The sequence below is a fragment of the Chaetura pelagica genome, unplaced genomic scaffold (genome assembly GCF_000747805.2).
Source record: "Chaetura pelagica isolate M959 unplaced genomic scaffold, ChaPel_1.0 scaffold585, whole genome shotgun sequence".
Classification (NCBI taxonomy): domain Eukaryota; kingdom Metazoa; phylum Chordata; class Aves; order Apodiformes; family Apodidae; genus Chaetura; species Chaetura pelagica.
In genome coordinates, this window is record NW_009953404.1 from 717,713 (window position 1) to 728,682 (window position 10,970).

General features: G+C 35.8%; 1 protein-coding gene across 1 annotated transcript in view; it reads left to right on the forward strand.

Annotated features, from left to right (window-relative positions):
• The first annotated feature begins 355 nt into the window (after positions 1-355).
• The window catches only part of KNTC1 (kinetochore associated 1), a 37,998-nt gene continuing 27,383 nt past the window's right edge, over positions 356-10,970 (forward strand). The window contains exons 1-21 of the mRNA XM_009998448.1: positions 356-487; positions 587-707; positions 1,100-1,215; positions 1,531-1,603; positions 2,588-2,665; positions 3,174-3,208; positions 3,399-3,509; positions 4,394-4,487; positions 4,827-4,879; positions 5,151-5,263; positions 6,008-6,062; positions 6,719-6,817; positions 7,497-7,540; positions 7,636-7,701; positions 7,791-7,866; positions 8,359-8,484; positions 8,574-8,663; positions 9,167-9,232; positions 9,703-9,764; positions 9,855-9,966; positions 10,712-10,855. Coding sequence (XP_009996750.1) covers positions 356-487; positions 587-707; positions 1,100-1,215; positions 1,531-1,603; positions 2,588-2,665; positions 3,174-3,208; positions 3,399-3,509; positions 4,394-4,487; positions 4,827-4,879; positions 5,151-5,263; positions 6,008-6,062; positions 6,719-6,817; positions 7,497-7,540; positions 7,636-7,701; positions 7,791-7,866; positions 8,359-8,484; positions 8,574-8,663; positions 9,167-9,232; positions 9,703-9,764; positions 9,855-9,966; positions 10,712-10,855 — 1,866 coding nt within the window. The remainder of the gene's footprint in view (positions 488-586; positions 708-1,099; positions 1,216-1,530; positions 1,604-2,587; positions 2,666-3,173; positions 3,209-3,398; positions 3,510-4,393; positions 4,488-4,826; positions 4,880-5,150; positions 5,264-6,007; positions 6,063-6,718; positions 6,818-7,496; positions 7,541-7,635; positions 7,702-7,790; positions 7,867-8,358; positions 8,485-8,573; positions 8,664-9,166; positions 9,233-9,702; positions 9,765-9,854; positions 9,967-10,711; positions 10,856-10,970) is intronic.

Here is a 10,970-nt window from a genome sequence, read left to right on the forward strand (position 1 = left end):
GAGGCGGCGCGGCGGGACCTGTCACCGCGCTGAGGGGACACCGGGCGGGCCGCGTCCAGGTCCCGGCGAGCAGGGCTGTCCGCTGCCTAGCCAGGCGAGGAACGCTCTCTGGTACCGAATTCCTTTCAGCCTCGGGCGTGAAACCTTTCCTTGCCGAGCTGCGCCCGGTCGGGCCCTCTGGGGACGTTCCCTGGGATCCGCATCGCTCTGCGACTTCACTTGGTCTTTGCAGAACGCGCCGTTCAGGAGGCTTCTTGTGCTGCCCTTCCTCCTAGGCACAGAATCACGATGCAACAATAAAATCAGAAATCTGTGTGTGTTCATCTACCTGTGTGTTCCTTTATCACAGGTAAACATGTGGAATGACATTGAACTTCTAGCAAACGATGACACGGGGAAGGAGCAGCTCCCTGTAGGTTTAGGACACGAGTGTGGAACTGCCTTGTACCAAGTGGACACACTCCTTCAAATCACATCTTCAGAAAAGGTAGAATTCATCAAAGCTGTATTTCTCTTTATCATCACCAGAGCTTCTTCATCATACTTTATATGGCTAAGTTATCTAAACAAGCCTTTTTCTTCTTAGGTCTGTGTTAATCCACAGCTGTATGCATGCAGCTCCAGGGATGGCAGCATTATTGTTGTTGACAGATCAGTGGCACTTCTTGACAGTACTGGGCAGTCCCTTCAGATGCACGTTCAGTTTGGTAAGTTCATGCCTTTGAAATTCCACTGAAAGTTAAAACTATCTTTTAAAATACATGCTAAGTTTTTATATGAAAATACAGTATTTTGCACATCTAACTAATCTGTAAAATGAATGATAACAAACACCTAAGAAATAAAAAGTGCTCATTCTGTATGTCATTAAGTATTTCTATAGAATTTAAATAGAATTCTTGCTAACTTTTCATTGGAATGGGAATAATGAATACCAGAACCACTCCCTACATGACCTTTTCTGTACTTTGTTTAATCCAAATAAACAATTTTGAAGAAATCTGGGACACTGTATTGTCCAATTTCTGTTTCAAATATGAATGTCTATTATTTAAAAAAAAAATCTTAATATTTGACATTTTGCCTTGGACCTTTTCAGATACTAATGTGGATGTGATTGGTATGTGTCAAGAAAAACAGTTTCTTGTGGTCGGTGAGAAAAATGGCAATTTCCATCTTATTCACACACCATCAAAACAAACCTTGCTAACCAAGGTACAGTACAGTTTCTATTTTAATCTTGTTGAAAACATTTTGTTCTGAGAATTTGAGTTGTTTTTTCCCTTTTCTCCACATATCAAGTGTACTCATTCTTGTGTTTTGAAAACATCACCTAGTTTGAATAAACAGATTAAAGTGACACTTTTGTTCCCTTAAGTAATGAAGAAGCAATTAAATGTATAAGTGGCATGTATAGGAAAAAACAGTTCTTCATGAAAGAAAAATCTTTAAGGTATGAACTGATGATATTTCCTGACATTTTTTAATATAAAACACAGAATAATAGTCTTTATATTAATCACTTTTCAGATTTTGGTTGAAAAATCTTCAAATGAAAATACTTACTTAAGTCTCTTTATTGAAAAAGATCACGCAGATGCAGGTAAGAATTCAATTATTTCCCTTCCCCTTGTCTCAATTTTTGTGACTTTTGTCTCCCTTAGTATCTTTCAGGGAAAGACTACACAATGATCAATCAGATGCAGCTTCACTTTGCATTATACACTTTAAATGCACTTCTCTTAATGCTCTTTGTTAAAGATAATTAGCTCTTATTGTTTTATGAATGCCATAGAAAACAACAAACATTCAGAAGTCAATACTTCTTTTTAGGACTGTGGTAAACACATAAAAATGCTCCAAAAGGAAGGATTCCTTCTGTGTGTACCTTCTTCAGAACTCAGATGTTAATAGTTCCTGTTCTATAAGATCCTGGTCTTGTTCTGTCATAATATCATGTATTTAATCATAGAATCACAGACTGGTGTGGGTTGGAAGGGACATTAAAGATCATCCAGTCCCACCCCCCTGCATGGGCAGGGACACCTCCCACCAGACCAGGTTCCTCCAAGCCCCATCCAACCTGGCCTTGAACTCTCCCAGGGATGGGGCAGCCACAGCTTCCCTGGGCAACCTGGGTCAGGGTCTCACCACCCTCACACTAAGGAATTTTCTTCTAATGTCTCACCTAAATCTTCCCTCTTCCAGTTTTAATCCATTACCCCTTGTCCTCTCACCACAAGCCCTTGTCAAAAGTCCTTCCCCAGCTTTCCTGGAGCCCCTTCAGGCATTGGAAGATGCTCTAAGGTTTCCCCAGAGTCTTCAGTTCTCCACTTAAATGTAGTTTTGTCATGAAAACAGAATTTGCAGTCTGATGGTTGAATACAAAAATCATAATTTCAAACAAAATTAAGATGTAAAAACTTATTCTACTCCTTGTTGAAGGTGATAAATTTTTTGTGTCAATATAGTCAAATATATTGGTCATATTTTATTTTTTTCATTATTTCACCATCCTATTTCTGAGTTGTGTCTTTACTTGAATACTTGAGTTTGAAATATTTCTATGGGATTGATTTATTTTTAGGTGTTTATCATATGTTCATTCTCACAAGCAATGGATTCTTCTGCATTATGTGTCTGCCCCTTGCTAAAATTCAGGAAGGTAGGATGATCTACAAACCATTTGGGATTTCCATTTGAACAGGAAGAGCTTTATTAAGAAAGCTTTTCCATTTATCTTTCTAATGGGAATAAGTTGGGATTTTCAAATCATTTTTTAAAAAAGAGAAACAGATGTTCAACTAGTTCAACTAGTTCAACTGTAATAAAATTATTTTTGTCTTCTTCCAGTAATTCCTTTAACTTCTGTTTCTCCAAATCACTGGTTTAGAGAGAGTACGCAATACTATGGAAACAGGATTTTAAGCCATAATCAGTCTTCATGGCTCTGAAGAACATTTGGAATAATTTAAATTTTTCATGCTGTATAAGTACAGTTACTAGTTAATTTTCTGTAACTCAGTAGTGTGATCAAGATAAATATTCCCTGTCAAAACTCCTGACTAAGGTTTTTCAGAAGTCAGGTTAAGTTTAAACTATCCTGTGTGATGTTTAGTGGCTTTTTTTTCAATCTTGAAATGTTTAATTAACACTGATTTTTTTTTATGTAGCACTTGACAAGATGGACATGATTACAGCAAAGAAAGTAAGAAATACCTGCTCATTTGTAATGTCCTTTAATTCAAAATTTGGAACAATACTTTGTTCTGTACATTTGATTATTAATTTTCCTGTATATGGAGAAATGGGCAGGTCAAGGTTTTATCCACTGATTGTATAAACAATTTCTTTTTCTTCCCCTTTGGTTTGCTTTCCTTTCATCCCCACCCCACAAGTTACAAGGACAGATCAAGACAGCTTTCATTTCCACAGAAGAGTATCACAGCCTTGGCTGTCAGAATTTTGTGATAAGTAACGCAGTGAACAAAATCCATTTGGTCATTGGGGTAAGTACTAAGAATGTGTTTGTAACAATTGTTATGTGATCATTTATGGTGTTTTTAACTGCAACTGAATGTTTCTGTAGCTGGTTGAAAAATAAGATAATAAACTTTCTGCGCTAAAACTTTTTGTCTGTTTTCTTCACTGTGAATTTCAAGGTGAACAGTAGTGTAGTTTGGCTCTAGTTTTTCTCATAGGGAAATATCTGTTGTAATTTCAGAACTTGTTCTGTTATGATGATTGGGGGAAAAATATTTTCACCCTGGTTGCCTGACCTTAGTAAATCACTGTGATTCATAGTGGGTCTGTTTATATTCTTGTCCTTGAGCTCAGAGAAAAAGCAAAAATTGGGAAGTCTTCCAATCTGGTTCACATTCAACAAAGGCTTCCCAAAGCAACAATTAAGATCCCAACTGAACAAGCCCTTAAGCATGAATTAAGTTCCAGAGCTAATAAGAAATAAAAATAAACATGTTTTGAAATGTAATTTTGGACTAGAAACAGGTTTTCTGAGTTGATTGACAGAAATCGGTTGAGTTCAATGCAGTTTCTTGGTGGGTTCAGTGCATGTTTGGTTCAGGTTTCATGTTCTATGAGGATGGAAACTGGATGTTTTGAAATGGGCTTGTTTTTAGAACAGCCAAAAAATGTTTAGGGATGCTGACTGTAACAATTACTGTAGTAAAGGTCAGTCTTGAAAGAACAAAGGAGAAAGGATAAATTAAAAATAAATGTATTTTTCTGAACCTCAGCATTCACTGGGAATAAAGTTCAAGTCAGTTTTGCAGTTTTCCAACTGTTTGTAAGTTACAGATCAGCTGAACAAGTATACCTGTCCATGGCCAAATTTCTAATGTCTAACCCCATTTTTCTTTGCCTTAACTGACAGGGTAAAGGTGATTATGTGCTCTCCAAATGGGAGGTAGACACTACCAACCACCTGGTGTCTGTTAGAAGTTTTGCTGATTCAAGTCTGATCAGAGGTAAAGAGAATTTTTCTTCTTTTTACAGACCAGTGCGGAAGTCCTGTTTCATGGCAGAAAATACTGAGGCATTTTCGGGTCTCTCATTGTTTTTAGTAAATACACATATGCCAAATAGCACACTTCTTGTGCAGCCAAAATATGTGCTTCGAAATTGTCCAGGTTAATTTAGATATATACATCCCAATTCTGTTTAAGCTAAACTGTTACAGACCTAGGAAGTTACATGAGGTTAAACATCTATAGTTTTCCAGTCCTTGGTTCTACATTTTAATGCATTTTTGCTTCCAATACATTTCTCAAGAAAAATAATATTTTCTGTGACTGGGTATTTTTTAGATGCAGCAAAACTTCAAGTTCTTGACAATCTGCTGTTTGTTTTAGATACAGAGGTATGTATAATAATTTGGTTTAGTCTTACAATGTTCTTGAACCAGCTTTATTTAGTCTATAAAATGAAGTTGCTTATATTCACAGATCTTGATGTTATGATGTTTTTTTAAACTCTACTCCTAGTTGTGGAAAACTGTTCTTTTCTTCCCCACTAGTCATTATTGAAGTTATGGAATGTGTTAACATTCTGCTAAAAGAGACTCAAAAAGTCTTCTATAAAGAAAATATGAAATCCATATCCAATTCTTTTAATATTTCTTTTAAATCTAGAATATCTTAAGCATGTGGGATGTTCATTCTCTTACCCTAATTTGGGATTGGCCTTTAATACATATTGAAGAATTTCTTCTAAGTACAGAGTCAGATTCTTCTCCAGTCATATGGTAAGTAAAATGTTAACAGCACTAGTTCTGGAAAGTGAAAAGTTGTCAGGCCCTACAGGAAGTGTGCCTCAAACACTTCATTTGCTGTGGCACTGAATTCTTAGACATCTTTGTGGAAATCTTTCCAGTCAGTGGGACAAAGTAATTAGACTATAAGGATCCTTAGCTCTGTGGTGTAGAAAAGAAAACCCTGGTGCTTTCTGGTTTTTCGTGGTTTATCGGTTGTTTCTGCTAGGGAATCTTGCATGTAACCTGTAGCATTTAGGAAATGCTTGTCTAAAATAAGGTGTATAACACAGCTGACAAGTCTGATGTTATAAAAAAGCTAGTCTGTCTTTTGGGTAGATAAAGTAGTAAGGTCTTCCTTCATTCTGCAGATGGAAAACCCAAAATTTGGAGATCTGTGTATTTGGTAAAATGCAAAAGAAAATATGGTGATTAAGATTAGAAGACAAGACTCTTGGCTCTGCCCATTACTCTGTGCCAATGTAAAAAACCAAGAATCAGATCCATTTGGAATGCTTAAAAATGTCAGAAGTTAAATGTATGTCCTCTACATGCTAAACCATTTAATTTTGGGTTCACTATAGCGTTTTTAAATGTAGCAGTTTCTATGGAAAGCTAATCTGTCTGAAACTCAGAATATTTCACACTTTAAACATATTTTGCATGTTTTCTGTACATTTTTTTAATTTTATATATTTAAAAAGTATATTTTGCTGTCTTTTTTCTCTTGTTCTGTAGGCAGGGGCTTGCCAATGTTAAACTGATAGTCATGACAATACCAGATAACAAACAGGTAGAATTTCTTTATCTGTGTTCTGTTCCTCAGCTGTTATGCAGTCACTCTCAGAAAAAAGGGGTGGGGGAATTTAAAAAAGAAAAAGATTGCTATATATTTGGAGCAGACAGAATTCTGAGGAGCTCAAAGTCACAACTGAAATGTGACCGTGTATGTATTCGGATCGAGGGAGTAAGGAACTATTGCAATGTCTTACTGTGGTGACCAGGATGAGCTGCCCTGCTTTTTGGGTATGGGATGGATTATTTGGGGTTGGTTGGTTTGCTTTTTATTGATGTAGACAGATAGGGAAGCAAAATTTAGTGTTGTCTTACATACCTGCACAGACTTAAAGCAGTATCTGCCTTATTCAGCATCTGCCTCCATGTACAGTCAGTGCAGTTAACTGAAATGGAATGGCAGGATGAACATCATACAATTTTTTAAATGTGACATATATAATAGGCCTAGATGAAGAGGCAACATCTAAAATTCATTCAACTTCATTAAATTGTAGAGATCTGCTTTTTAATAAAAACTTAGAAAAATAGTGTCCTTCCATCTAACTCCACAATAAACCAGAAATGATTCTTCCAACATTACTCTGTCACCAGGGTTTGAGGAAAAAAAAATACTAACTTGTTTTGTTTCACCCCTCTCTTTTTTTTTTATAGATGAGAAATCTAATGGTTTTTGCCTTGCCCACTATGCAACTGCTCTATTCATTGGAAGTATCTCTTGTTTCTTCACTTGTTCAAAGTGGGATTAGCACAGTATGTTTAGATTTTTGTTGTTATTTAAATAAATATAGATATCTTAATAAGTATAATTATTAAAGAGAGTAGTGTGTTGTTCTTCTTAGATTATATTACATTATTCTTGTTAGATTAGAACAAAAATGTGCTAGATACGGTGCAGGAACTATACAAATAAAGATTAAATGGTGTCCCCAAAGGATGGAGAAAAAGATAGCATATATGGCAAACTGAACAGTGTCATTCTAGGCCCAAGTCTGTGCAATATTTAATATTTCTACCAGTTGTTCTTGCTGCTATTACAGCCAAATGCTGTATGAAGCTTTAAGTTCTTTTGGCATAGAAAAATGCTCTGGGTTTATTTGGGATTTATTTAAACTGAGATGAGAGAACTACTTCTTTTACTGTTTAAACTGCTTCCCTATAAAGACTTTAAGAAAAGATGAGAACTTTATGAATTAGGAATGTTACAAAGATTGGTGGAGTTGGATATGTAAGAGGATACCAAGCCAGAAGTCTAAGCAGTGACTCTTAACTGGAATTGTGAGAATGAATGATAAAGTATTTTAAAAACCCAGCAAACTTAGCAGAGAGTAAAGCAGGAGTTAGTTTCTAGATTAAGAAACACTTAATGCATTACAGTTGTGCTCAATGACTGATTTCCCCTACCACCTGATGATTTCTGTTGTTGCTACAGGATACAATATACTTCTTGGAGGGAATTCATGGAAAACATCAGATGTAAGATAATGTTTTGTTTCTTACTAGATCATTATTAGATAAAAATAACAATTGTTTCACAGTTGATAAACTCACATATTCCCTCTTGTCCTCAGACCCTCTGAAGGCCCAGTTTCTATTGTTGTAATGAGAAGTTTAACAGAAGCCTTGCCAGAAAATAGGTACTAGTTTCCATGAAACACACTTTTTTAATTATTCTTTCTTTCCTCTCTGCTTTGGCACTTACGTTGGCACTTTATTTCACCCCTAGACTGAGTCGCTTACTCCACAAACACAAATTCACTGAGGCAGAGAATTTTGCTATTCAGTTTGGACTGGATGTTGAGGTAAGTTGTCTGTTCTTGATAAATGAAGTTGGAGATTAATTAGTATAACAGAATTTATTTTATTAGTAAGGAGCTTACCCTATAGTCAAATAGAAAGCTTTAAAAATATTAGAAATATTTTAAGGGATGTTTCCTTACAGAGGAACTTTCTGTTCTTGAAAGCTGATTCAAAATTAAACATCTCCCTGGTGAACTGTATTTGCAGTGACTAACAAACTTTGCTATTAGAGGTGGTGCAGATGTACATCTTTTGATTGAAATAAGCTCTGCTGGATTAGAAGAAAGCACATTTGTCCCTTAAAGTAGCAGGAAGCAGTGTTGCTAAAAAAAAATAATCTTCACGTGCATTTTTTAACACATGGCTTCATTAACTGATTTATTCAAATAATGCAATTTGAATGTTCCCTTTTCTTTTTTTCTTGATACAGGCTGCCTGCTTCAAACTTTAGTGCATCTAACTGAAAACTGTGGGTTTTGGTTTTTTTTAAACAGCTTGTACACAAAGTGAAAGCAAACACTATTTTGGAGAAACTGGCTTCAGCTTCTGTTGGGAGTTATGGCCATGAAGTCTGGCTGGATCTTGTGAATGAAGCCAAAGAAAATTTGCAAAAAATTCAGGTGTGTGTTTATTTCTACCCCCTTTCTCTAGTAAAGTAATTGAAATTACAAAGGAGCTTGGAATTAATTTCTTTTCCTTCTACAAACAGGATAGCCAGTTTGTTGTGGATTACTGCATCAATGCTCCATGGCCACTGTATGAAACCACTCAAGAAATGCTGAACTATGCTAAAGTCAGAGTAAGGGGTTTCATTTGTTTAAATTGCCTGTACTAATCCATTCCTATTTCATGCTTCTGTACAACTCGAGCAGGGTGGAGATCTTCAGTTACCATCATTCAAGAAGTAAATTCTTTATAAATTGCATGTTACCAAACATGAAGGAGAAAGCAAGGCTTGTTCCAACCTTGTTCTTGCTATTGCTTAGGGTCCAAAAAGAGCTTACAATTCTATTTTCACATCAGAAAGCAGGTTTTAGTTTTGAGTAACAGTCCTTTTAAGTACCTTTAAAATATTAATTTCAAGACTAAAAATTCAAAATGTCATATTTTTGTTTTTGTTATTTTAGTCTTTCCTGCTTTATCAAGCAGAATCAGAGATACAAATTATCCACCTTATCCTGAATGCAGGTAGAAATCCAACCAGAGTCCAACACTGTAAAATAGAGGCTACAGTTTACAGAAGTACTAAGTTTTTGCTCCTATCTTTACTAAAAGTCAAACCATTTCATGTATTTGTTTCAGATCTTGAAGAAAGAGGATAGACCCATTGCTCCATCATCTGATGGGGCTCTGGTGTCCATGACTGAGGTGAGCACAAACTTCTTGGTCCTGCAAGTATCATATGATAAACAAGTATATGGTAGAGTTCTCAGAACTGTACCACTGCTGAACTTTTCAAAAGTCTAAACAAGAATACGTTTTATAGTATGAAAGAAAACCACAGTAATGACAAGTTTCAGAAATAAGTGAAAGAAGTATTCAGACTCATATGCTCCAGAAATTGAAGGAAGAAGCTTTCTAAAATGCTTTTAGGCACTTAATGTTGTTATTTATTCCTATCCATACTGGAGAGGCCTCATCCACCTTCAAGGAGAATCAGTGTAACATGTTCACACACCTGAAATTCTGGATTAATGCTTCATTAAGCAAATGTACCTATTTAATTAACTATAATTCTCAAATAGTCTTTATTTTCCTCCATTCTTCCTCTTATCCTATCCATGTTATGTCACTATTTGGTGAGCCAGATATTAACCTTAAATCTCATCTCCATCCAGGTATTGAGAGCTCAGGCAAGGCTCACAACTTTCTATGGAGCTTTTGGACTAGATAAGTTCAGGTTTGTTTCTGTTTGAGGTTCTCCCTCCCCCAAACTACTTCAAAGTTGACATGCAGCAATAATAGTTTCTTTCCCTTCTCTCTCTTCCAGTGGTATTGCTTGGACAGAATTCTTGAACAACGAAGATGTTTTCAAGAATATTCTTTTTCAGCTAGAAGAAGGAAATTTATCTTGTGCACAATACCTCTGGCTTAGGCACCAGGTGAGATAGAACAGACATATTTTGGTATTTATAGAGGATGTTAAGACTTAATTTTTGCTGCCTTATTTAACAGAATTAGAGCAGTGTGGTTACAAAACAGCTTCTCAAGGAAGCAAAGGTCTATGACAGAGTATCATCTGTTAGTATAATGATTACCTGTTCACCTAGCTCCTTAGAAGGCTGAGCTTCTTACTGATTTAAGAATAAATTGGTATTTCTGATGTCAGAACACATATTTCTAGGTCTAAAGGATGACAATTCTTTGTTTTATTCTGTGGTGGTTATAACCTTCTATTCACTTCCTTGCAAGCACAGCTTTCAGAGTTTTTAAGTGGACATTTGCTGTGATACCTTAACATCCTTTGAAAATAATCACATATTCTCCTTAGAAAACAATCACATGGATTCTTTACTCTGAATGACACATTCATAAGGGTGGCTATGGGGTATTATATTCTCTTGTGCAGGACTTCCAGGTCTCTGTCTGTTGTTTTCTTAAGTAATAGAACATGATCCTACTATCAACATTTGCAAATAAATTGCTTCAATCAGGTCTTGTTTAAGAACACCAAGCTCTTAGTTCTTCTGAACAGGGCTGTGTCTTTTAAGAGTTCCTATGATTACTGAGATTTTCTCTGTGTATTTGTGAAATCTATTGCTTCTTTCTGTTAGTGAAATACCTTTACAAAGTATCAGATAAACACATACTCCATATGTTTGTAATTGTTCTGTTTTAATATTTTAGGCAGATTTTGAAAGCAGCTTTGATGAAAAAATGCTGGAGAACTTGCTCAATGCCATCCATTTTACTGTTCCTTTGAAAGAACTATGTTTGTGGCTTAAAAATGTTGTAATCCCTTTCTTAAGAAGAGTTGTGCCAAAGGGACAGGTAAGACTGACTTAAGTGCAAAATGTGATTTTCTCAGGCTACATAATTTTATAGTCAGCCCTACAGGCTTTTCTTTTTGAACATCAGAACCTTGTGCTTTGCCTTTTCAAGAAAT